This window comes from Drosophila simulans, chromosome X (genome assembly GCF_016746395.2).
Source record: "Drosophila simulans strain w501 chromosome X, Prin_Dsim_3.1, whole genome shotgun sequence".
In the NCBI taxonomy this organism is placed as follows: domain Eukaryota; kingdom Metazoa; phylum Arthropoda; class Insecta; order Diptera; family Drosophilidae; genus Drosophila; species Drosophila simulans.
In genome coordinates, this window is record NC_052525.2 from 14,901,364 (window position 1) to 14,925,274 (window position 23,911).

Sequence of the window (23,911 nt, forward strand, 5' to 3'; positions counted from 1 at the left end):
TCGGTCCGCTGGCGTACCGGTTATTTTCCCGGTCTGGCAGCACAGTGCGTTTGTTCGGCTTTTCCAATTGGATTTCGGAGTCTGGATTTTGATTTGAGCAGAAAAACGGAACCGGAAATCCTGGCAAGAATTTGGCAATGAGCAGCGGCACCGCCGGCTGCAAGCGCGCGCACAGCATCGAGGTTGAGCAGCCGCTGGCGTCGGAGCGCCTGGAGCACAGCCTGCTGTTGGTCAAGGGACGCCTGGTGCCCAAGTGTTCCACGGCGCGTCAACTGAAGGCGATCCTCGATCTGCCCGAGCACCTGTCCCAGGAGCAGCTAACCCAGCTGTCGGCCGGCGGCGAGTTTAAGCTCCTATTCGACTTGGAACAAGCGAATCGCGAGGAGGAGGAGGAGGAGGAGAGCGCCTGTCTCCTGGAGTTGCGATCCTGCACGGCCACCCGTACGATTAGCTTCAGTTACCGGCCCCGCCGCAGCTCCTACCGCGTGCAGCCGCTCTACCTGCTCTGCCAGGACGAGGAGAAGACGCCGGCGCAGCAGCACGAGGTGCACTCCCTCATCGATCTCAATTTGCGCCTGGTGCAGTCCATCTACGCGCACAAACTGCACGCCGCGGGCTTTCCCAACCGCACCTTCACGCTCAACGGCAAGTGCTGCGCCTTCCGCAGCCAGTTGACCCGGAAGCAGGCGCTGGCGAAGAGCGAGGACGAGCTGTGGCAGCATTTCGCCGGCGAGATCATCGCCTGCCCGCAGTGGGGCCACCAGTTGCTCCTCAAGTTCGTCGCCTTCGTGGGCTGCACGCGCTACGACGGCGACGCGGTGGTGGCCAGCGGTGACTCCTCGTACGCCAGCATCCGGCGGCATCTCAAGGGACACGCGGCCCTCGGTGGCGGCGGCTTGGCGCTCTTTGGTAGTGCCCACTTCTACGCGTGGCCCACGAGCTTCGCGGAGATCGGCGACTGTGTGCGCAGCGCACAGCGGGTGGACATCGCCCGCCTGCCGGACGAGAGCAACTATCGGCGGACGTACGGCGGCGTCTATGCCAGCACCTTGGGCGCCGTGTGCCACGAACTGGGCCACTGCTTCGATCTGGGCCACACCAGCGAGGGTGTGATGGGCCAGGGCTTCGACTACTTGAATCGCGTGTTGACCGTCGACCAGCCCACGGAGCATTTGCCGCAGCGAATTGTGGACGCCCGCAGGGGCTCACCTGCCAATACTAACTCATCCGAGGGCGGATCATCCTCCACCTCCACTTCCTCCGCCTCAGCCGCAGCCGGCAACCGTGGCCGCCTCACCAAACTGAAACTGCAGCCGAGCAGCCAACTACTGGACAACTACCACAACCAGCGACGCCACGATAGCTTCTATTTTGCGCGCAACTGTGCCGTGATCCTGGCCCATCATCGCTGGCTGAATTTGGAGCTGGAGCAGACGGCTGCCGCCGACTTTGAGGCGGCCAGCATTCAATTGAACCGCGACACCCGTGAGATTCGCTCCAGCAGGCCCATCCGGCTGGTCGAGCTGCGCTGCAACCAGAACAGCCTGGTGGCCCACTACGAGGAGTTCGAGCAGCCGTCCGTGCATCGCTTCCAGCTGCCCGCTTCGCTGTGGCATCTCCTGGCGGAGCAGTGCACCCACTACGTTTTCGTGCTGACCACCAGTGGCGACACCAAGCGGCTCTCCTGCGACTCCTCCTAGGATTGCAGCAGCACCAGGTGAGTGGCCCTCGTCCTTGGACTAGTTAACTGGACGATATGCTATATATTTCAGAATACTAAACCAAATGCGATTTCAAAGCGTATCTAAATTTATCAGCCATATATGCTTCTTTATATTATTTAATATATATTATAATATAAGCGCTTTATAATTAGTGAATGTACTTAAAAATAGCAGTGGGAACAACTTAAGAGAGCTATCATTCTGTTTGAACGCAACTCAATTAGCCAGCAATCAATTAGGCTGATAAAGATTCGCTCGAAAGATTCCCCCGCCACGCAATCAAATTGCCTGATAAAACCGGAACCCAGATCGCACCCATCATCGGTGAGTCATTGCAGTTCCATTCTCGGTGACGTGCACCCTGGTTGATTCCGCAAAATCAAACTGTCTGACTTTCGCATACAAAATAAGGAAAACACACTACAGATTAACATGGAAATGCCATAAATATATTTATTGATAAGCCTTATCATGATTCGAAAATGCGTGATAGTTAAATGTTTGTCCCAAAGTTTTTGTTTGCTAACTTGCAAATTGGCATTTGAAACCTTTAAAAACTCTGTTTTTTTTAGCTAGAAAAACTGTTTTTAACTATTTTTGGTTTGCTTTACTCAATACTTTTGGTATTTAAATGCATTGCGGTTAGAAAAACGTTTGTATATTGAGTTTTTGAACTTAAAAAAAACTTCAAATACTTTCATTTAGCGATTGAAAGTGTTCAAATTGAAATCGCGACTAAGTAACTTTGTCTTTTTCAATCTCAGTTCAAAACTTCTCAATCAAAACTTTCAAACTCGAAATCTGTATTTTTCGTGCGTTTTCTTTTAAGTCGAATAAGTTCCTACATTTGAGCCGCAAAAGCACGTTTTCGCCCATGGTGCAAACCTGAAATCAGGTTTTCGTGCTGAGCCAACTCGGATTGAATCGAATTGTGTGAAACACGAGCTCTCTGGCGGCTCTCCAAGAGCCAAGACGCCAGCTGTGAGGTGGGTTAAAGCTCTGACCCCCCCAAAACCCCCCTCCGCCACACCCCGCAACCCGTTCACCCTGCGTGTGGAAACAACGTAGTCGCGCGCGGCACTTGCTCAGTGCCCAGTTCCCATTATCGCCGTGGCGGAGGAGAAGGCCGTGCGATGGCGAGCTCAAGTGTCGCACGGGCGTAGAGTAGTGTTAGAATTCCGAGCGCAGCTCGTTCGATAAGATAAACAGCCGATATTGCTGCCCGAAACTAAGCAGCTGGCCAACTTCGCTTGCAGATTTACCAATCAGTCGGCGTTCGAAGCGCATTGGAGACGGAACCAAGCGGCGAGCTAAGAGGAGCAGAAGCGGAGCAAGAAACTAGAGGACGGAACAGGACCGAACACACGATGGCAGCCAGCGAGGGATCGGCGCGCATTCAGTTCAAGGCGCTGCGTGGATTTCCGGCCATCGGCGATACCGCTGATAAGCTGGAGACACAGGCCTTCCTCGCCGCCTCCAAGGAGATAGTAACCGTCATAGGTGATAACAGCGCACCCAAACCGAAGCCAATCAATTCCGCTCACTGCTATCTGTTTACCATTTTCCATTTTGCAGAGAGCTTCGGCAAACTATTCACACCCGTGATCAGCGACATGAACGGAAACATAAGCGTAAGCTTTCCGAGATCTTCAAGATCTAACCCGAACCACCTGCACATACATATGTACATTCGTTTACATTGCCGTTTATTGCCGTTTCAGAAACTGACGAAAGCCTACGGAGCGGATGTGGTCAAGTACCAGTATCTGGAGGATCTGATCGTGCTGAACGTGAACGTGGACGACTTTGCGGCCAACGCGCTGCTCTGGCTGAAGCGCGGCCTGCAGCTCATATGCACCTTCTTCGAGAACATCTACAACGATGCCCAGGCCAAGGAGGCACTGAAGCAGCATCTGCAGGACGCGTACGAGCGCACGCTGAAGCCCTACCACGGCTTCATCGTCCAGAGCACAATCAAGGTGGGTGCATCGGGCGGGCATCTGTCACTTCCTTCGCTAATTGCGCTCATTCCCTCGCCTGCAGATCATCTACAGCTGGGTGCCCACGCGCAGCCAGCTGCTGGGCCAGGGTGACGCCCAGGCGGAGAACATCGAGGTGCTGACCAGCTTTCTGCCGCGAATGCGCGCCCATCTGGACTCGATCGATGCCCTGCTTAAGGCGCACAACTTGGACGATGCACGGAAGGTGTGATCGTTCCTTAGCCTAGCCTAGCCTAGCTTAGCTTAAATAGCTTATCCTACTTTATTATTTATGCCAATGTCCAAGTAAAACGCAGAGCCTTACTTATAAACCACCTGCTGCACGGCTCATCACTTCGATTCCGGGGAGCGTCGCACGCGTCGCCTTTGCTCATTGGTCGTGGGCGTGCCCACACTGGCGGACTGCTGCTGCTCCTCCTCCTCCTCCTCCCCCTCCTCCTCCGGCAGCTGTTCGTTCTCTTCCAGCGGCAGCGGCAGTGGCAGCGGCAGCTTACAGCCTGGCTTGCAGATGACAAAGTGCACCAGGGACACGATCACCTCGAGAACTATCAGCGCGAACACGGCGTTCGTGATGATGCGTAGCCACAAACTGCGTCCGGCAGCTGAGAGGCGAAGAAAGACCATGGCGGGCAGCAGGATGCAGGGCGTCACGGTGAGCAGCATCCACATGGCGGTGGCGCCAGAGCACAGGTTCACCGAGTAGCCGGCGTACAGGCGTACGGATTCAGCGGACACCGCCAAAACGTAGGCCACCAGCATGGACAGGCCCTCCAGGTTCCACAAGTGATGCAGCTGCCGGTGACAAACGGAAGCTGGTTATGACCGCACATACTACCGCAGGGGGGGGGGGGGCTAATCTCAAATGAAGACTTACGCGTATGAGCATGTGGATCATGTAGCTCATGGCCCACACCATGGACACATAGGTGTTGGCCTGCAGCAGCATCTGCAGCACCAGGTTGGCCCGATGCGGCGTCACCGAGTACGCCATTTCGATTGGATTTCCACCAAGCACTCTCTAGGCACTGCACTTCAGTCCAGTGGCAATGAATCTCCAGTGGCTGCAACGTTTGTTGTACTTCCTGCTGGTTGACAGGGCAACGCAATCAGCTGGAAAGGACGCTTCAGCTCTGAGTGCTGCGACTGCTGCCGCTTGCAGGACCTAAGCTGCCTGCTCCCGCACTCGAAAAGGTCCTGCCTTCGGTTTAAATAATCAGCTCCAAACTCTTTTTGACATGTTTAAGCCATTGAAAGGGCTACTTTCTGCTCCAAATATGTATTAGTCTAACACTTAGGTGGTGCAGAACACATTAGCGCCACGCCAACCATGAGAAACCAGCTAAACGGGCGAAGCGAAACGAATAAAGAGCGGCGAGGCTGCAGAGACCAACTGACCATGCGGCGGCAAGGAGTGCATTGGTGCTGCCTGGTGGCCATCGCCCTGGCCATGGCCATACGGCAGGTGTCCCTGGGCTTCAGCGCCAACGATCGCCGCTTCCAGTGCCTGCAGCCGCGCCTGAGGGGCCAGGCCAACTGCTCGCCATGCGCCGATCTGTACGTCTTCAATCGCCAGGCCGCCTATCGGCGCTGCGAGCACGTCAACGGGAATTGCTACCCACACCGCACGGTCTTCGCCAGCGCCCGCATGTGCGAGCTCACCTGCCAGCCGTACATCCGGCGAGCCACGCTGCACGAGGTGACCACCCTGCCGCCGCCACCACCGATCGTCGAGCCCTTCGGCGACAGCGATGAGGAGTTCGAATGAGGTTTTGTCAACAAAAATAAGCTGCTTTTAATTATGTTGGTATGGGAATGTTTGCTCGGGACTATCGGTAGTTGCGCTGGTGATGGTAATGGTAATGCGGTAATGCTAATGGTAAAACAAGATCCTTTGTGGAGATTCGATTCTAATGGGGCACACTGGAGTTGATGGTCTCCTCCAAGGCAGACACTGCAAGACGAAGTGAAAAAGTAAGTTCAAATGGCCACATTTCGGGACCAACAACCACTTACGGAATCCGTGATCGTTCTGGTGCACCAGCGTGTTAAGGATGTCGGCCAGGATTTGGTGGCAACGTATGTACGTTAACTCGATCTCGGCCACCTGGTTGAGCGCCAGGTACTCCAAGCTATTGCGTTGCATTTCGCCGTCATCAATGCCGTCATCCGAAATGGTGAAGTCCAAGCACAGGGCATCGTGGTCGCGCATGCAGCTGGCGCAGGTGGTCCATTCCATGTCCAGCACGTAGACCAGATGAAAGATCTGGTCGAGAGCGACGCGGAATGACTTGAATTCGTCGGTCAGCATGCAATGTGTCTTCAGCCACGCCAAGTGCTCGTCGTGCATATTCCGCAAATCGCGGACACTCTTGCACTCGCCCATCCTGTGCTCGATCTGACGGCTCACGGCCTCCATAAGGTGCGCGTGCAGCTTGTTGATGAGGAAAATCAACCAGAAGCGCACAATCTCCAGGCGACGAATGGTTAGGCCTATCAAATCCAGAGGTGCGCATGGATTGGGCCTGGCGCGACGCAAAAACTTCAAATTCTCCAGCTTCCAGACGGCCCACTTCACCTTCAGCATCAGACGCCACACCGAATTGTAGTCTTGCATGCTCGCGGGTGTGAGAATATAGTCCAGCTCGAAGTCCAGTTCAATAGCGTCCAGGGCCTCATAGACCTTGATTGAATTCGAGTTTATCTGCGATATCAACTTGACGTGAAGCTGATGAGCCAATTCCGGATAGTGCGGCAGGAGCACAGCGCATAGCTTGGAAGTGAGCACCGAGCCCAGTGCCCAGCCATTGTTCTTCTCCATGCGCACGAAGAGTGCATTGTAGTATGGCACGAGTAGATAGTATTTCTCCAGCAGCATCGTATGCCGCAGGAATCGCATCTTCTCGGTCACCTGCATTTCCTTGCAGTAGGTTCGAATCGCGTACTCGTTCGCCAGCCACTGTCTACTTCGCAGAATTTCGCGCAGTGCCTCCGGCAACTCAGACTTCAGCTGCAGACAAGTGGAGCGCTCCAAGCGCTTCAAAATGTTGGCCAATAGAAAGGGGTTGCTTTTAAGCCGCTCGCGTTGTCGCTCCAAACGTTGTTCCATTAACGACTTGGTAAATAATGCGAAGAGTTGATGGTTCCTAATGCCCTGCCTATTGCACACAGTCAGATCTTCGTAGTCTTTATCCGGCTCCGGTTCGTCCTCGTAATCCGTGTTGTCGGCACCACAGTAAACCTTTAGCTGTGCAAAAAGCTGCTCGAACAGCTCATCGTGCAGTGACTGCAGGTGGATTTCATTGCTGCTGGTCAGCATTTCGCTCAGCGTATTTACACTGCATAGCAAATCCAGCGTTTCTCCAGACTCCAGGGCATGGTCCAGCAGTAGCTGGTAGAGTGGGCAGGATTGCAGCTTGTTGAAGATCTCCACTAATTGCAAATCATCCTCGATTCCCACATTTCGTTTGCGCACGTGGCTACGTATGTGCGCATCTTCCTCGTAACTATAAAAAGAATCTAGCTATGACTTCAGCTGGTGGTGTGTGAGCACCCTTGTGGCTTACCATAACTCCACGACGAACTCGCGAAGGTGATCTTCCAGCGTGGCCCTGCGCCACCAGCCGTCGATGATGGTACAGTATCGCTTGAGGGAAATAAACAGCAGAGCAGTGGCAAGCTTCTGGTGCGGCTCCGGCATCAAGGTGTGCTTATACAGACTGGATAGCAAGTAGGCACTGCGTATGTGCGCAGGTCCCTTATCCAGGATGGCATCTTCGGCCAGCTCTCGCAGAAAGCGCAGCTGGCTAAAGTGTTTCCTGAACTCAATCGTAAAGCGGATGAGCGTATTTTTTGCTGGATCCTTATTGACACGATCCTCGTAAGCGATGAGGAGCTGACAAATGGGCTGGACAAGATCTCTTAGGCCGTATGCAAAGAACTCCACAGTGTATGTAGTCTTTACGCCATGCAAATGCAACGTATGAGTATCGATGATGCGACGCAGTTCCATCATATCCTCCAGCGCAGGCACCACATTAAATAACATAAAATTTTTCATCGTGCTCTGCAAGAAAGAGCAGGACTTTAGATGGAGTTATGCATTAACGCTTCGATTTTCTTACCGCAGTCACCGTGCAGATACTGACATTATCGCGCACAGTAATGCGTCTCGTGGCCTTGTCGAATTCAAAGAAACAACAGCTCGCTGGACGCACAAACATGAAGAGGATCTCCCTTAGCAGACAGGGCTCCGTGATCGTTTTGGGCACTGGCAGGGCGAAAAAGCCTCGGTAAATGTAATTCAGAAAATGCACGTAGCTGACGGCAAAGTTGTCCAGTGGCTTAGCACTGGAGGGCAGGGCGTTCAAATGGACATCTTGGCACCACCAGTCGGAATGGATTTTACGGAAGAAGAAGAAGTCCATGTTGTCACTTTGCCAATATTGTGTGAATGGTCGGGGCGGTTGGGGTGGCGCCAACTGGAGCAGCTTGCTTCGTCTCAGATGGTTGCCCTTTAAGTTGTTGAGGCTCAAAACCATTGGTTTCATTATCCGGAAGTCGTAACTTCGGATCACGCACTCCACGTTCGGTATATAGCTTTTGTTAACACTTCCAGTCGGAACGACCGCCATCACGGCCTGCTCATAAACCCTGGCCATTTCCAAAAGGCTTCGCGAGACGCCAATATTTTCATCGGTCGTCAGAGTAGTTGTCGAGTTGCAGTCCGACTCCTCCGACCAGTCCTTTTGGAAAGAAGGTAAAGGTATTATTATGCTGCAAATGATTTCAGGGAAAGAACAGGCTACATATGTGTAGCGGATGATATGTGTTTGGAGTTCTCTAGATGCTCACACTTAAGCTGTCCGAGCTGTCATCCTCAGGCGGATCCAGGAAATCCTCGGCCAGCAGCGCTGGCCAGTCCACCTCCGTTTCGGAGGTATTCCTGGTTGCCTCCAGTTTCGCCTGTTCCTGTAAATGTGGCTCTCGCTCGGCCGCTTCCATGCCGTTAATTATGGACAGCCGGAGCTGTTCCATGAGCTCGGGGTTGCGCCGGATCTTTTGCACCGGCCTATAGGCTATGCAGAAGAGTAATTCGAGCATTGGCCATCCGCGATTAGGATCGAACTGCTTTTGATTTTCGTCCATGGCCAGATACCTGATGGCCAAGTCCTTGATGGCATCACCTAAAGACGCCATGCCCTCCGCCCGGAATCGCTCCGCCACATCGTCCAGGTTGCGTTTCACCTCCATGTCCGTGGTTGTCGGATCCCATGACCTGCGTTGGTTGGCGATTATCTTTAATGCAGTATCCTCCATTTGGCGCAACTTTTTCTGGCTCGTCTGCGTTTTAAATTGGTTAAATTGGAATAGGGATAACATCTGTTTTAAAACTTACCCCCGGTTCCGACAGGCTCCTGACCAGTTTTCGCACGTTCTCGTTTATGGCGCAGTTGAATTCCGTCGAGGTCTTGTCGGAGTGATTCAGAAGCTTACCCTTCTGCACGGGAGGAGCCATTTCGCTCCGCTTTCTGATTGAGATCCAATAAATTCTATAAATGGCGCCCTCAGTAATAACAACAACGTAAGTGGTACACCGGCATAATTATCGGTTCAGTTATCGATAGCAATGGAAACAGCTGTTCGTGGATGATCGACAATCGACTTGAAACGTAAACAACTCTAATTGTTGTTATTTAAATTGTGTTTTTGAAGGGCAACATGACGATCAGCGCGCCTCACCCCACCTACGTAATACTGGGCTCCGGCGGCCACACGGCGGAGATGTGCCGGCTGACCCAGGCGCTGCTACAACAGACAGACATCGAACAGACGGAGAAGTACCAGCCAATTAGACTGATCCTGGCCAACAGTGACTCAACTTCCGAGCGCCAGTTCAGGCAGATCATGCCGCAGGCTGCCCAGAGTGCGGAAATCGCGAAGGTGCCGCGCAGCCGCAACGTGGGCCAATCCTGGCTGAGCAGTATCTTCACCAGCCTGTGGGCGCTTCTCTGGAGCTGCTATCTGGTTTGGCGTGATCGCCCCCAGCTGATCCTCTGCAATGGACCCGGCACCTGTGTGCCCTTCTGCTATGCCGCCTACCTGTGGCGCCTCCTCGGACGCCTGCCCTCGCACTCCAGGATCGTGTTCGTGGAGAGCTTCTGCCGCGTGGAGACGCTGTCGCTGAGCGGACGCCTGCTCCTTCCGCTGGCGGACCTCTTTGTGGTCCACTGGCCGGCGTTGGCCACGCGCTATGTGGATAAAAAGAACGTGCGATATTTTGGGCGAATCCTGTAACATATTTTAAATAAAACAAATAATTTTTGAAGTACTTTCTCTATTTAACGAATTATGGTTTGTAGAAGGTGCCGTCCTAGCGCTTCTTGCAACCCGCGCAGACATATCGATGCGCCTTCAGGTGGTGGGGCATGATCTCCAGGCCACATCTGGGACAGCCGACGGTCTGTTTGAAGAGGTTGCGCTGCCGGCGCTGACGCGGAGTAAGATTGTCCTCGCTGGACAGCAGAGCAGACGAGTCCGTGGAGGAGTTTAGGTCGAGCTTGTCGATCTCCTTTTCTGTTTTACCGGAGCTGCGAAGAATTCGTGTCGATGAGTTTGCTGTCGATTGGCCGCGTGGTGTGGAAGATCCTGAGGAGTCCTTTGAGGTAAAGGAAGCCCTTGGTCGACGGTTATTAGGCTTAAACGATGGCGGTTCCAAGCGCACTATAATGGCGCAGCCATCGAAGTGATTGGACAACTCAGTGCGCTTCATCTTCTCGAAGCAAATGGGACAAGATACGATGTCGTTGTCCACATCATTGGCGTCACTTGAGCAAGTGGGCTGTACGTCGTTATCCCGCTGGAACTCCTTCAGCAGGGTGTCCGCTCCAAAAACATCATCAATGATGGATTGGTTACCCAGTTCCGTTGCGTCTGTTAAAGAATCATTTGCGGCCACCTCATCGTCGTATTCATCATCAATTAAGAGAATATCGTCCTCACACAAGGTCAACTCATCCTCCATTACCTGGCGCTTGATATTGTGCGTGCGCTCCTGACTGCCTATTGTGTTCCTGCCAGCTGGCATCTTCATCTCCTCTTCATCACTATCGCTGTCAACCAAGTTGACGAAGGGCACATGGACATCCCTGACCATTACGTCATCATCGTAGGACTCCCAGGTGATTATCTCGCCGTCGCTGGAAACACGACGCCTCTTTTTGGTAATATCTGCTTCAGAATTATTCTGTCCTTTGTTGGAAGCATCTCCGCTAAAACGCTCAAGTCGAATTTGACGAAGTTTAGCGGGATCGGGAACATCAGTGTCACTAATATCGATGTTTTCTATAGCGCTAGAGCCACCAAGACTGTAGCCCTGTCCGCTTATTTCAGTGGTGGCCTTCGAACCTGATTTGTCGAGTTCATTGCCTCCGCCACTTGTGTTGCGGTTTGTGCGAGCAGCTGGTGTCTTGGGCATGGCAAAGGGTTCGGAGGAGAGTCCGGGATAAGAAGTCGGCGGCACCGCCTTTGCCAGATCGCCCAGCAAAGCTGTGCCGGTGGCCGCTTTCTTGGCTGCCGGCTGGTCGAACCAGTTGCGTATGTCTTCCTTGGGCGCGGATACCGCCGGTGTGGAATTCTCAGCCCTGGACATGGTCTCCGGCATGGGGGGCTTCGATAGATCCCCCAACTTCATGAAGGTGCCGCTGCAATCACGATGATGCCTCACCCACCACTCATCGTTCGGACCGGGAGCTCGGTTGCTGGTCCGCTTAACATAGCCCCAAAACGGTGAGCGTTCCCGGCAAACGCCCACGCAGCGCCAGATGTGGGTGCGATGGGAGGCTACCTCGTCGTGAAAAGTGTGGTAAACGGTGATGTTGGTGCCCGCCACCTTGTTGATCGTCTCCATGATGCGCTTGAAATTGGGTCCATGGCCACCGTTGCCCTCGCGGATGTTGAGCACAAAGCAGTAGGCATGGATCATTTCGTGCTGGATGGACAAATAGATTTAATGTAATGCTAAATATCTATGTGCATATGCAGTACTCTAGGCTTGAGATGCCAATTATGAAGATTTCTGCGTAATATACGTGAAAAGTACAACAATTCTTACCAAGAGCGTCTCCACGAGATCCTTGCGCGGACGCAGCTTTAGCAGCGGCTCACTGAGCCGAATGGTCACCTCCTTGACGAAGCGATTGCCACGCTGGTAGCAGATTCCAGCGCACGAGTACATCTTCTTGCTCCATTCCAGGGAGACGGCGCCCAGGCGCTCTTGGAAGAACTTCTCGTCGAAGCGTATGAACATGGAGTAGATGTCCGGAGTGGGATCGACCAGCTCCGACGGCACCATATTTAGCATCTTATTGATATATTCATCATAGCTGGCCTGAAAAGCGCGCACTGGTGGCTTCTTGGGAGCCGCTCCTTGTTTTTTGTTTTTGAGTTTAGTGTTCTCCATTTTTGTCTGTTTGAGATGAAAGGCGAAACGATATGAGAAGGGCCGGGCCTACGGTTGAATGAAATGCTATGATTTTCATGGCAAACTGATTTGGCTGATTCGATTTGGGGTAGACGAACTGAATACTGCTGTCCAGTTCGTTATTACCCCCCTCATCACACTCGACCATTTGGGCCTGAATCCTGCGTGCCAGCTGGTAGTCCGTGTCCTGCAGAACCCAGAGTGGATGTTATTGAGGTGTTTTTTATTGGCCAGATTACCATTTCCCACTACGTACTTTGCTGGGATCCACGGCTGTGTAACTTTGGTCTGACTCAGCAGGTTCAGCGCGAACAAGTAGTTTGCATCTGACATGATGGTCGCCTTGTTGCTCCTGGGCCAATCCTCTGCAAAAATTACTATGGATCTGGCGGATCCAGGAAATACTCGGCCAGCTCGATCTGCTTTCTGATTGAGATTCAATAAATTTTATAAATGGCGCCCTCAGTAATAACAACAACGTAAGTGGTACACCGGCATAATTATCGGTTCAGTTATCGATAGCAATGGAAACAGCTGTTCGTGGATGATCGACAATCGACTTGAAACGTAAACAACTCTAATTGTTGTTATTTAAATTGTGTTTTTGAAGGGCAACATGACGACCAGCGCGCCTCACCCCACCTACGTAATACTGGGCTCCGGCGGCCACACGGCGGAGATGTGCCGGCTGACCCAGGCGCTGCTACAACAGACAGACATCGAACAGACGGAGAAGTACCAGCCAATTAGACTGATCCTGGCCAACAGTGACTCAACTTCCGAGCGCCAGTTCAGGCAGATCATGCCGCAGGCTGCCCAGAGTGCGGAAATCGCGAAGGTGCCGCGCAGCCGCAACGTGGGCCAATCCTGGCTGAGCAGTATCTTCACCAGCCTGTGGGCGCTTCTCTGGAGCTGCTATCTGGTTTGGCGTGATCGCCCGCAGCTGATCCTCTGCAATGGACCCGGCACCTGTGTGCCCTTCTGCTATGCCGCCTACCTGTGGCGCCTCCTCGGACGCCTGCCCTCGCACTCCAGGATCGTGTTCGTGGAGAGCTTCTGCCGCGTGGAGACGCTCTCGCTGAGCGGACGCCTGCTCCTTCCGCTGGCGGACCTCTTTGTGGTCCACTGGCCGGCGTTGGCCACGCGCTATGTGGATAAAAAGAACGTTCGATATTTTGGGCAAATCCTGTAACATATTTTAAATAAAACAAAGAATTTTTGAAGTACTTTCTCTATTTAACGAATTATGGTTTGCAGAAGGTGCCGTCCTAGCGCTTCTTGCAACCCGCGCAGACATATCGATGCGCCTTCAGGTGGTGGGGCATGATCTCCAGGCCACATCTGGGACAGCCGACGGTCTGTTTGAAGAGGTTGCGCTGCCGGAGCTGACGCGGAGTAAGTTCGTCCTCGCTGGAGAGCAGAGCAGACGAGTCAGTGGAGGAGCTCAGGTTGAGCTCGTCGATCTCCTTTTCTGTGTAACCGGAGCTGCGAAGAATTCGTTTTGATGACTTGGCTTTCGATTTGGCGCCGCGTGATGTGGAAGATCCTGAGGAGTCCTTAGAGGTAAAGGAAGCCCTTGGTCGACGGTTTTTAGGCTTAAACGATGGCGGTTCCAAGCGCACCATAATGGCGCAGCCATCGAAGTGATTGGACAACTCAGTGCGCTTCATCTTCTCAAAGCAAATGGGACAAGATACAATGTCGTTGCCCGTATTCTTGCCGTAGCTTGAGCAAGTGGGCTGCACGTCGTTCTCACGCTGGAACTCCTTCAGCAGGGTGTCCTCTCCAAAAATATCATCAATGATGGATTGGTCAGCTAGTTCCGTGGCGGCTGTTAAAGAGTCATTTGCGGCCATCTCATCGTCGTATTCATCATCAATTAAGAGAATATCGTCCTCACACAAGGTCAACTCATCCTCCATTACCTGGCGCTTGATATTCTGCGTGCGCTCTTGACTGCTCATGGTGTTCCTGCCAGCTGGCATCTTCATCTCCTCTTCATCACTATCGCTGTCAACCAAGTTGACGAAGGGCACATGGACATCCCTGACCATTACGTCATCATCGTAGGACTCCCAGGTGATTATCTCGCCGTCGCTGGAAACACGACGCCTCTTTTTGGTAATATCTGCTTCAGAATTATTCTGTCCCTTGTTGGAAGCATCTCCGCTAAAACGCTCAAGTCGAATTTGACGAAGTTTAGCGGGATCGGGAACATCAGTGTCACTAATATCGATGTTTTCTATAGCGCTTGAGCCACCAAGACTGTAGCCCTGTCCGCTTATTTCAGTGGTGGCTTTCGAACCTGATTTGTCGAGTTCATTGCCTCCGCCACTTGTGTTGCGGTTTGTGCGAGCAGCTGGGGTCTTGGGCATGGCAAAGGGTTCGGAGGAGAGTCCGGGATAAGAAGTCGGCGGCACCGCCTTTGCCAGATCGCCCAGCAAAGCTGTGCCGGTGGCCGCTTTCTTGGCTGCCGGCTGGTCGAACCAGTTGCGTATGTCTTCCTTGGGCGCGGCCACCGCCGGTGTGGACTTCTTAGCCCTGGACTTGGTCTCCGGCTTGGGGGGCTTCGATGGTTCACCCAACTTCATGAAGGTGCCGCTGCACTCACGATGATGCCTCGCCCACCACTCATCGTTCGGACCGGGCGCTCGGTTGCTGGTCCGCTTAACATAGCCCCAAAAGGGTGAGCGCTCCCGGCAAATGCCCGTGCAGCGCCAGATGTGTGTGCGATAGGAGGCCACCTCGTCGTGAAAAGTGTGGTAAACGGTGATGTTGGTGCCCGCCACCTTGTTGATCGTCTCCATGATGCGCTTGAAATTGGGTCCATGGCCACCGTTGCCCTCGCGGATGTTGAGCACAAAGCAGTAGGCATGGATCATTTCGTGCTGGATGAACAAATAGATTTAATGTAATGCTAAATATCTATGTGCATATGCAGTTCTCTAGGCTTGAGATGCCAATTATGAAGACTTCTGCGTAATATACGTGAAAAGTACAACAATTCTTACCAAGAGCGTCTCCACGAGATCCTTGCGCGGACGCAGCTTTAGCAGCGGCTCACTGAGCCGAATGGTCACCTCCTTGACGAAGCGATTGCCACGCTGGTAGCAGATTCCAGCGCACGAGTACATCTTCTTGCTCCATTCCAGGGAGACGGCGCCCAGGCGCTCTTGGAAGAACTTCTCGTCGAATCGTATGAACATGGAGTAGATGTCCGGAGTGGGATCGACCAGCTCCCACTGCGGATGCACCAGATTTATCGTCTTATTGAGATAGTCATCATAGCTGGCCTGAATAGCGCGCACTGGTGGCTTCGTGGGAGCCGCTCCTCGTTTTTTGTTTATGATTTTAGTGTTCTCCATTTTTGTCTTGTGGAGATGAAAGGCGATACGATATGAGAAGGGCCTACGATAAGTGAAATGCTATGATTTTCATTGTAAACTTACTGATTTTGGCTGATTCGATTTGGGGTAGACGAACTGGATACTGCTGTCCAGCTCGCTATCACCACCCTCCTCGCCCTCGTCCATTTGGGCCTGAATCCTGCGTGCCAGCTGGTAGTCCGTGTCCTGCAGAACCCAGAGTGGATGTTATTGAGGTGTTTTTTATTGGCCAGATTACCATTTCCACTACGTACTTTGCTGGCATCCGCGGCTGTGTAACTTTGGTCTGACTCAGCATTCAGCTGGTTCTGCAGGTTCAGCGCGAACAAGTAGTCTGCATCTGACATGATGGTCGCCTTGTCTCTCCTGGGCTAATCCTCTGCAGAAATTAGTATCGCAATTTCTAGGTCCACAAAAATACTTCGAAAAATATTTCGCGCTTCGCTGCAGTGTGACCAGTCTTTGGGGCAAAAATATATGCTCGTGTTTGGCGCGGTTAGTCAGGTATCGATAAGTTCGGTTATCGCGCCAAGCTTGCCTACTCCATTTATCACATTTAACGACAGTGGTTTGCGATTTGAAACTTAACAAGCGATTTAAGACTTGGCGGTGAAAAAGCACGACACTTTTAATAATAATCGATTAATATTTATGCTATAAAAATTGGTTTTACATCAACGAATAACCGTGGTTGCATTATTGAACTGTGAAAGTGAATCCACGTTCGTGCAAAACGTACGAAATTTTAATATAGCGTGATAAGATTTATTTCTTGTTTTAAATATCAAATACACAGTGTTCAGTGTCGCACAAAGTCCATCTCTAGTTGCAGCGCTATTTTCAAATAGCTCACGAAATTCCGAGAAACGAATTTAGCCTGCGCATGCGTCACCTCTATTTTAGCTGATCTATTCGCTGTGGAAACGTAATAATTTGAAGCGACGCACGCATTTTGCTAGACTTTCGAGTCAATATGACTTAGCGCGAAGTCAACATTAATTACCCACCTATCGCGTGTTCAAATCTATCGTGTCTTTAGAGAGGGGAGAAGGAAGGCGATCCCTGCGCTAGTGGCATCGATATCGGAATGTCCTACGTATCGATGCTACACCGTTCATTAACGGCCCAACGCTCGAGGACGCAACATTGTCACTTTGGTAAGTCTCCCAGCATCCGTTTCCGGAAAAGTTTCAAATCTTACAATTTACAAATGGGGAGCTTGAAAAAAGTAAAAGTTCGAATGCAAGCGGCAGATGAAGCGCCAGGGCCGCCCCGGTCAAAACAATTCTAATGCGAATCCCAAACCAAGGCCACTGATTTTGGGGCAAAGCCATGTGGAAACATGTCCGGCAAAAAAATGTGACGATGGCCAACAGCAGCCAGGGGAGCCCAGCACGTGTTTTAAACATGGGCCACTGGCTTTTTGCTGCTCATTTGCCGAAATCCATTTAGCCAGCCATTGTTTGCGCTAACTTCACATTTCTCGCCTCGGGTTGCCACCGCAAGGCACTATCCAAGCAATCCCAAGCTTTTCGTTCCGGCGGCTACCTGTAAGTCCGGAGTCATTCATTTATGCATTATCTTCTCGTCTGTACGGCGTCACTTATAAACAAAATCAGCGGCGTGCATATAAACAAATTGGGGTTTCGGTAACATAAGCTTACATTTCCTGACTATTGGACCATTGAATTGTGCTTGCCAAACAAATCCCGACCGTAAGTTTAACGAAACACGTGCTCCGGTTACAATCTTCTCCCTTATGCTTTCCCTTCCATCTTCGCGAGGAAACGCACAAGCAACTCGCATTCTTCTTTGTCAAAATGGCGAACTTTCAGCATGGCGTTGCTTCATTGGTATTAGTGTTGGCTAAGCATAATTGTGCAAAGAAAGCGAAAGAGCAAGTGCAAATCAAAAATTTAAATCAACCAAAAACAAGGACCGCAAAAAAAAAAAATAGAGAAGCATTTAACTTGACAATAATGTGATTGTGACAAGTCTTTTAGAAGGTTGGAATTCGCAAGAAGTCCTCTTTCGTTGTGTATGTGTGTGATTTTCGGAACACCAGCGAACATTTATCCGTGTTGGTTCTTCCCCACTTTCGCGATTTCCAAAAACACGAGAAATATGCATGCATACATACGTATGTATGGATGTGTGTTTTTAAGCTTCAAGGAAGTGTGCGAAGGTACATACATGTGTACATTCATAAGTAGATGTAGCAAGTGTCAAAATGGTAGTTAATAATAGAGCATAGTTAATAATAGCATTTAACTTGAGAATAATGTGCTAGTGACAAGTCTTTTAGAAGGTTGGAATTCTTTCGTTGTGTATGTGTGTGATTTTCGCCATTTGCAAGTACAAAACGCAAAGAATTCAAAGATGTAGTGGTGACAATTGTGTGGATGGCGAATCTGCGAGAAGACGCTTTATGCATGTGTGTGTAAGATTTTCCTAACACTGGCGAACATTTATCTGTGTTGGTTCTTTCTACCATTTGCAAATTCCAAAAAGTGGTGACAAGTGTGTGGATGGCGAATCTGCGAGAAAACGATCTATGTATGTGTGTGAGACCTTCGGAACACTGAAGAACATTTTTCAGTGTTCGTTCCTTCTCCCATTTGCAAACTCCCAAAAGTGGTGGAAAGTGACAAGTGTGTGAATGGCGAATCAGCGAGAAGACGCTTCATGTATGTGTGTGTAAGATTTTCGGAACACTGGCGAACATTTATCCGTGTTTGTTCTTCCCCACTTTCGCGATTTCCAAAAACACGAGAAATATGCATGCATACATACATACGTATGTATGGATGTGTGTTTTCAAGCTTCAAGGAAGTGTGCGTATGTACATTCATATGGAGATGTAACCAGTGTCAAAATGGTAGTTAATAGGTAAAACGGTTAGTTTTCCGCTTTTTGTAACACATACTAATGCATGTATATGTGCATTTTTGTCCTTTTATTTTTGTGTGACTTAGTGTTGTGGCTATTAGCCAGTCATTTTCGTAAGAATTACTTTTATACAGTAAACATTAGATTTATATCTATGGGAAGGTGGTTTTTTAAGAGACATAAATATTCAGGCAAACATACATGTGCATTTTTACTAATTTGTTAACTTCTTCATTTTCGCGCAGATATCGGTTTGACCAATTGCAGAGCAGGGGGGGCTACAACAGCAGTAGCGAGGGCGGAAACACGATGACTAAAATCGCCGGCAGCGACACCGGCAACACGATGACTAAAATCGCAGGCAGCGACACCGGCAGCGAGAGCAGTAGCTCCAAGGATCCGAAGAAGACTTACCCAGTTTCCATTTACCACTACCAAAACGCACAGACCATCACCTTGGGCAGCTTCATCGATAATCAGCTTTTAAAGCAAGCCAAAAAGAATTCGGGCAAATCTCAGAGAGTCATGAAACAGCTGTCGGAGCGAAAGCCTATGACACCAACTGAGCCATTGAATCCAATCCAACCTGTGAATCCGAAGGGCCAACAAAATCCAATGGGACCTGTGAATCCAATGGACCAAGAAATATTACAGGAGTCAGTGAACCCAATGGGCCAAATTGAACCAATTCGCCCACCGAATCCGATGGGCCAAATGAATTCAATGGAGGCAAATCCAAGTGACCAAATGAATTCCAACGGGCCAATGATTCCACTTGGCCAAATGAAACAAATGGGCCCAATGAATCCGATAGGCCAAATAAATCCAATGGAGTTAGCGAAACAAAATGGACAAATATATTCAAAGAGCCAAATGAATCCGATGGGCCAATTGAATTCAATGAGCCAAATGAACCCGATGGACCAAATGGGGAGGCCAGTGAATCTAAATGGTCAAATGAATCCAATGGAGCCAGGGAATTCAAATAGACAAATGAACCCAATGGGGATAGTGAATCCAAATGGCCAAATGAATTCAATGAGCCAAATGAACCCGATGGACGATATGAATCTGATCAGGGGACCAGTGAATCCAAATGGTCAAATTTATCCAATGGAGCTAGGGAATCAAAAGGGACAAATTAATCCAATGTGGCCAGAAAATCCAAATGACCAAATTAATCCAATGTGGCCAGAAAATCCAAATGACCAAATTAATCCAATGTGGCCAGAAAATCCAAATGACCAAATGAACCCAATGGGGCCAGTGAATTCAAATGACCAAATGAACCCAATGGGGCCAGTGAATTCAAATGACCAAATGAATTCAGGTAGCCAAATGAATCTGATGGCCAAAATGAATATGATGGGGAGGCCAGTGAATCCAAATGGTCAACTTAATCCAACGGAGGAAGGGAATCCAAATGGCCAAATAAGCCCAATGGGGCCAGTGAATCCAAATGACCAAATTAATTCCATGAGCCAAAAGGATCTGATCGACCAAGTAAATCTGATGGTCAAAATGTGTCTGATGGGGGTGTCAGTGAATCCAAATGGCCAAATAAATCACAAGGGGCCAGTGAATTCAATGGAGCTATTGAATTATCTAATGGAGGCAGTGTATCTATTGGGCAAAATGAAAACAACGGAGCCAACAGATCCAACAGATCCAATGAAGCCCACGGAGCCAATGGAGCCAATGGATGGGGAGCACCCCTTACTTGGTTCGCAAAGTGATGCTTCGCCATATGACGACCCGATGACGTTGCCCATCGATCTCGACGATGACCTACCCGATGAGCCGGTGTATTTCGATGCTCCCCGGGACTTGACGAAACCACTCACACCATATGTCGAGTCATTGATACAGACATCCGCTAGATTGCGTCGAAACCCATTGGGTCTGAACTTTATAGAAGATGACGACAGTTCCGATGATGAGGATACGTTTGCTAACCAAACGCTGAAACCCATTGGTTACGAGATGCTGATGGCCAGGAAGCACAAGGAAAATATTGAACTCATCTGCCGCTACCATGCGGAGCAGGTGGAACTTAAGGTCCGCACCATCGCGTTTTTATGGGAGGACTATATAAGCGATAGCACGCTGCCGCCAAACAAGACTATTTGGAGTGTGGAGCGCCATGAGCTCAAGCCAAGACATGTGCCACCCAATCCGCCGGCCCAGTCAAATCCAACCAATTCGATGCCCTCCAATGTGACGGCCCCTCCAACATACTGGATACCAAACAACTATCCCATGCAGCATGCCAACTTGGATCCCAATAATCAGTCGGCTCCGGCAACTGAAGTCCAGTACCTAAATGAGAACTGGTGGCACAATGCCAACTACATGAACTTCTTTGCTAATATGGACCACATCTTGGTCAACCTGTCGCAGATGGAGCTGTACGCTGCCCAGATGTACACCGTGTACGGCGAGGCGTTCTTCGAGACAGCCATTGGCAGATACTTCCCGGGAGACCCTACCGGCTCCTCCCCGCCATTTGGTCAGATTCAGCTCCAGTTCATGGAGCGGATCCGCCAGATCCATCATATCAATAAGATTAATCAGATCAATCAGATCCATCGGATCCAACAGCACCAACAGGAACCCCAGCAGTTCCAACAGTCGCAGCAGTTCCATCAGCCGCAGCAGTTCCATCAGCCGCAGCAGTTCCATCAGCCGCACCAATTCCAACAGTCGCAGCAATTCCAACAGTCGCAGCAGTTCCAACAGTCGCAGCAATTCCAACAGTCGCAGCAGTTCCATCAGTCGCAGCAGTTTCATCAGCCGCAGCAGTGCCAACAGTCGCAGCAGTTTCATCAGTCGCAGCAGTTTCATCAGCCGCAGCAGTTCCATCAGCCGCAGCAGTTCCAACAGCGGCAGCATTTCCAACAGCCGAAGCAACAGCGTTCGCGCAACTATTCATCGGACCTCCAAGAGATGGGGCATAAAATGGACAGGACATTACCAGGACACCGCCAGGTGCAACACGAGAATCAGGTAATGATGATCATGTTTGTTGGTCTGCAAAGTGTACATGTCTCTCCCCAGCCGAACATGCGCTACTCAAGAGCTGGAGGGGAAGGACCACTTCCAGGACGTTTTGCTGGAGGCGGAGAGTTTGGCGGATGCAAGCCAAATCCCGGTCTAAATGCTGCAAGTAAGGACCGCAATTTTTACAACTTTCTTAATTAAAATTGGTAATATTTGATTGGCTTATTGCACTTTTCGTACCAACAGCTTGTAGTATCAATCCCAAAACATTATTTGCACTTCCCACATATTCTTGCATTCTGGAAAGCTGTTTTCCCATATTGTAAACGTTTAGATCAGTAATATTTAGCATCTGATTGCAAAACATTTGACACTTAACATATATTCACTTCATTCGTACCACAGAGCCTCGTTTTAATAACATAATTGAGTCGGAGCGCCAAGAAAGTGACTCTGATGGGCGTTGGTGCTAGAGCATCGGATGGAAAGAAAGATGATCTCAAACAACTGGAAGATCTCGCCTTGATCAAAACACACTTCCCACCGCTACTACGGGACATCGAACATATACAGGACTTAGTAACCAAATTTGGTAAATCTCAGGGGAACAGGACAACGTGAAACAGAAATCTTGAAAACTTCTATTTGTGGCCTAAATATAAGAGCCTTCTTTTGTATACCCTTGAAAACAGAATTGCATTTACACATGTGTATCTACATATTGGTAACAAAAAACAAAATTTTATTTGCACACATACGAGAAACTTTGCTAACAGAAAAACGAAATTCATTTACACACATATGTATGTATCTACATATTGTTAACAGAAAACAAAATTGCATTTGAAAAGATACGAGAAACTTTTGCTAAAAGAAAACAAAATTGCATTTGAAAAGATACGAGAAACTTTTGGTAACAGAAAAAAGAATTTCATTTACACACATATGTATCTACATATTGTTAACAGAAAACAAAATTGCATTTGAAAAGATACGAGAAACTTTTGCTAAAAGAAAACAGAATTGCATTTGAAAAGAAATGAGAAACTTTTGGTAACAGAAAAAAGTATTTCATTTACACACATATGTATCTACATATTGTTAACAGAAAACAAAATTGCATTTGAAAAGATACGAGAAACTTTTGGTAACAGAAAAAAGAATTTCATTTACACACATATGTATCTACATATTCTTAACAGAAAACAAAATTGCATTTGAAAAGAAATGAGAAACTTTTGGTAACAGAAAAAAGAATTTCATTTACACACATATGTATCTACATATTGTTAACAGAAAAAAGAATTGCATTTGAAAAGATACGAGAAACTTTTGCTAAAAGAAAACAGAATTGCATTTGAAAAGAAATGAGAAACTTTTGGTAACAGAAAAAAGAATTTCATTTACACACATATGTATCTAAATATTGTTAACAGAAAACAAAATTGCATTTGAAAAGATACGAGAAACTTTTGCTAAAAGAAAAAAGAATTTCATTTACACACATATGTATCTACATATTGTTAACAGAAAACAAAATTGGATTTGAAAAGATTCGTGAATCTTTTGCTAACAGAAAAAAAGAAATTTCATTTACATACAAATTTATTGGTAACAGAAAAAAGAATTGCACTTACAAGATATGTGAGTAAATTTAATGCTTTTTCTGTTTTAACAAAAAAAAATTTTATTTACACAGATACGAGAATCTTTCGCTAAGTGAAAATGAATTTTAATTTACACACAAATCTTTTGTAACAGAAAAAGGAATTCATTTACACACACATATATTGATAACAGAAAAAATAATTGCATTTACACTCATACGCAAATCTATTGTAAACAGAAAAAAAATTTGCATTTACACAAAAATTCCTTTAACAAGAAGACTTTCATATATACACAAATCTATTGTTAACAGAAAACAGAATTTAATTCACTATTTTATATAAACCTAATAAATCCACCGAACGTGCATCAAAATGCTTGACTCGTGTGGAAGATAAGTTTGCTACGATGTATACAATATCGCATTTTTGTGCCAAACAGTAATCAGATTCGTGATCAATTTCGTGATTACAATTTTGTGATAGCTAGTTATCAATCCCTTTCTATACAATTTCAGGGACTAAAGCCAAACAGAATTATATTTACATTTTTTATACAAACTACTGATGATAATAAAACCTTTACTACAAAATATATCAACTTTGTTTATGTTTAACAATTGTAAGACGAATCAAAAAGAGGGAAGCGTAAGCTGATCATCCTCATAACGTTGGTAATAAACTTCCCTTCTCAGTGAAAGCTCGGGTTGAGTTCCATGATATCCACAAACCTGGCAAAACGGACAGGTAACCCGCTTCCTACATTTGCCGATGACGTGTGTGTCACTTGCTTGAGCTTGAGGCAGGATACAAAAAAGGATTCTAG

At 48.8% G+C, this 23,911-nt stretch overlaps 9 protein-coding genes and 1 pseudogene across 10 annotated transcripts; 6 read left to right on the forward strand and 4 right to left on the reverse strand.

Moving 5' to 3' along the window:
- Window positions 1-13: 13 nt before the first annotated feature.
- LOC6740140 lies at window positions 14-1,700 on the forward strand. The gene has a single exon (XM_016181091.3). It carries the CDS (start codon window positions 138-140, stop codon window positions 1,698-1,700), a length of 1,563 nt encoding a protein of 520 aa, XP_016039404.2. The 5' UTR covers window positions 14-137.
- Window positions 1,701-3,088: 1,388 nt separating this feature from the next.
- On the forward strand, window positions 3,089-4,038 carry LOC6740139 (glycolipid transfer protein 1). The gene is made up of 4 exons (XM_016181092.3): window positions 3,089-3,224; window positions 3,300-3,355; window positions 3,446-3,703; window positions 3,768-4,038. The coding sequence occupies exons 1-4, from the start codon at window positions 3,092-3,094 to the stop codon at window positions 3,933-3,935; spliced, it is 615 nt and encodes a 204-aa protein (XP_016039402.1). The 5' UTR covers window positions 3,089-3,091; the 3' UTR covers window positions 3,936-4,038.
- Window positions 3,414-5,107, reverse strand: LOC6740138 (transmembrane protein 17B). Its single transcript, XM_002076987.4, has 2 exons — window positions 4,599-5,107; window positions 3,414-4,516 (listed from the first exon to the last, which is right to left on the reverse strand). The coding sequence occupies exons 1-2, from the start codon at window positions 4,713-4,715 to the stop codon at window positions 4,055-4,057; spliced, it is 579 nt and encodes a 192-aa protein (XP_002077023.2). The 5' UTR covers window positions 4,716-5,107; the 3' UTR covers window positions 3,414-4,054.
- Window positions 5,108-5,120: 13 nt separating this feature from the next.
- LOC27207456 lies at window positions 5,121-5,520 on the forward strand. The gene has a single exon (XM_016183141.3). It carries the CDS (start codon window positions 5,121-5,123, stop codon window positions 5,487-5,489), a length of 369 nt encoding a protein of 122 aa, XP_016039405.1. The 3' UTR covers window positions 5,490-5,520.
- Window positions 5,492-9,255, reverse strand: LOC6740545. Its single transcript, XM_016175912.3, has 6 exons — window positions 9,120-9,255; window positions 8,576-9,064; window positions 7,846-8,466; window positions 7,288-7,787; window positions 5,738-7,227; window positions 5,492-5,675 (listed from the first exon to the last, which is right to left on the reverse strand). The coding sequence occupies exons 1-6, from the start codon at window positions 9,237-9,239 to the stop codon at window positions 5,632-5,634; spliced, it is 3,264 nt and encodes a 1,087-aa protein (XP_016039406.1). The 5' UTR covers window positions 9,240-9,255; the 3' UTR covers window positions 5,492-5,631.
- LOC27206592 (UDP-N-acetylglucosamine transferase subunit ALG14 homolog) lies at window positions 9,165-10,052 on the forward strand. Its single transcript, XM_016181094.3, has 2 exons — window positions 9,165-9,305; window positions 9,437-10,052. Exon 2 carries the CDS (start codon window positions 9,443-9,445, stop codon window positions 10,016-10,018), a length of 576 nt encoding a protein of 191 aa, XP_016039407.2. The 5' UTR covers window positions 9,165-9,305; window positions 9,437-9,442; the 3' UTR covers window positions 10,019-10,052.
- A 33-nt stretch (window positions 10,053-10,085) lies between these two features.
- On the reverse strand, window positions 10,086-12,649 carry LOC120284223 (annotated as a pseudogene).
- Window positions 12,650-12,663: 14 nt separating this feature from the next.
- On the forward strand, window positions 12,664-13,429 carry LOC120285356 (UDP-N-acetylglucosamine transferase subunit ALG14 homolog). 2 transcript variants are annotated; one of them, XM_039297639.2, is made up of 2 exons: window positions 12,664-12,682; window positions 12,814-13,429. In XM_039297639.2, exon 2 carries the CDS (start codon window positions 12,820-12,822, stop codon window positions 13,393-13,395), a length of 576 nt encoding a protein of 191 aa, XP_039153573.1. In that variant the 5' UTR covers window positions 12,664-12,682; window positions 12,814-12,819; the 3' UTR covers window positions 13,396-13,429. The 2 variants fall into 2 exon arrangements, with proteins under 2 accessions (XP_039153573.1, XP_039153572.1); XM_039297638.2 differs by lacking the exon at window positions 12,664-12,682 and adding an exon at window positions 12,715-12,747 and having other exon boundaries at window positions 12,778-13,429.
- On the reverse strand, window positions 13,419-16,084 carry LOC27209153 (DNA-dependent metalloprotease SPRTN-like). Its single transcript, XM_039297637.2, has 4 exons — window positions 15,844-16,084; window positions 15,653-15,775; window positions 15,215-15,574; window positions 13,419-15,091 (listed from the first exon to the last, which is right to left on the reverse strand). The coding sequence occupies exons 1-4, from the start codon at window positions 15,934-15,936 to the stop codon at window positions 13,472-13,474; spliced, it is 2,196 nt and encodes a 731-aa protein (XP_039153571.1). The 5' UTR covers window positions 15,937-16,084; the 3' UTR covers window positions 13,419-13,471.
- Window positions 16,085-16,655: 571 nt separating this feature from the next.
- Window positions 16,656-23,664, forward strand: LOC6740143. The gene is made up of 4 exons (XM_039297636.2): window positions 16,656-16,746; window positions 18,724-21,484; window positions 21,536-21,644; window positions 21,884-23,664. Exons 2-4 carry the CDS (start codon window positions 18,788-18,790, stop codon window positions 21,949-21,951), a joined length of 2,874 nt encoding a protein of 957 aa, XP_039153570.1. The 5' UTR covers window positions 16,656-16,746; window positions 18,724-18,787; the 3' UTR covers window positions 21,952-23,664.
- The last annotated feature ends 247 nt before the right edge of the window (window positions 23,665-23,911 follow it).

Coding starts and splice junctions, on each gene's coding strand:
- LOC27209153 (XM_039297637.2), bottom strand. CDS start 15,936: ATGTCAGATGCAGACTACTTGTTCGCGCTGAACCTGCAGAACCAGCTG. Junction 15,776..15,843: donor CAGCCGCGGATGCCAGCAAA/GTACGTAGTGGA, acceptor TGGGTTCTGCAG/GACACGGACTACCAGCTGGC. Junction 15,092..15,214: donor ATCTCGTGGAGACGCTCTTG/GTAAGAATTGTT, acceptor TTGTTCATCCAG/CACGAAATGATCCATGCCTA.
- LOC6740545 (XM_016175912.3), bottom strand. CDS start 9,239: ATGGCTCCTCCCGTGCAGAAGGGTAAGCTTCTGAATCACTCCGACAAG. Junction 9,065..9,119: donor GGAGCCTGTCGGAACCGGGG/GTAAGTTTTAAA, acceptor TTTAAAACGCAG/ACGAGCCAGAAAAAGTTGCG. Junction 7,228..7,287: donor GAGTTCGTCGTGGAGTTATG/GTAAGCCACAAG, acceptor TTCTTTTTATAG/TTACGAGGAAGATGCGCACA.
- LOC27206592 (XM_016181094.3), top strand. CDS start 9,443: ATGACGATCAGCGCGCCTCACCCCACCTACGTAATACTGGGCTCCGGC.
- LOC6740138 (XM_002076987.4), bottom strand. CDS start 4,715: ATGGCGTACTCGGTGACGCCGCATCGGGCCAACCTGGTGCTGCAGATG. Junction 4,517..4,598: donor TGATCCACATGCTCATACGC/GTAAGTCTTCAT, acceptor TGTCACCGGCAG/CTGCATCACTTGTGGAACCT.
- LOC6740140 (XM_016181091.3), top strand. CDS start 138: ATGAGCAGCGGCACCGCCGGCTGCAAGCGCGCGCACAGCATCGAGGTT.
- LOC120285356 (XM_039297639.2), top strand. CDS start 12,820: ATGACGACCAGCGCGCCTCACCCCACCTACGTAATACTGGGCTCCGGC.
- LOC6740139 (XM_016181092.3), top strand. CDS start 3,092: ATGGCAGCCAGCGAGGGATCGGCGCGCATTCAGTTCAAGGCGCTGCGT. Junction 3,225..3,299: donor GGAGATAGTAACCGTCATAG/GTGATAACAGCG, acceptor TCCATTTTGCAG/AGAGCTTCGGCAAACTATTC. Junction 3,356..3,445: donor ACATGAACGGAAACATAAGC/GTAAGCTTTCCG, acceptor TTGCCGTTTCAG/AAACTGACGAAAGCCTACGG.
- LOC6740143 (XM_039297636.2), top strand. CDS start 18,788: ATGACTAAAATCGCCGGCAGCGACACCGGCAACACGATGACTAAAATC. Junction 21,485..21,535: donor AGGTGCAACACGAGAATCAG/GTAATGATGATC, acceptor GTCTCTCCCCAG/CCGAACATGCGCTACTCAAG. Junction 21,645..21,883: donor TCCCGGTCTAAATGCTGCAA/GTAAGGACCGCA, acceptor TTCGTACCACAG/AGCCTCGTTTTAATAACATA.
- LOC27207456 (XM_016183141.3), top strand. CDS start 5,121: ATGCGGCGGCAAGGAGTGCATTGGTGCTGCCTGGTGGCCATCGCCCTG.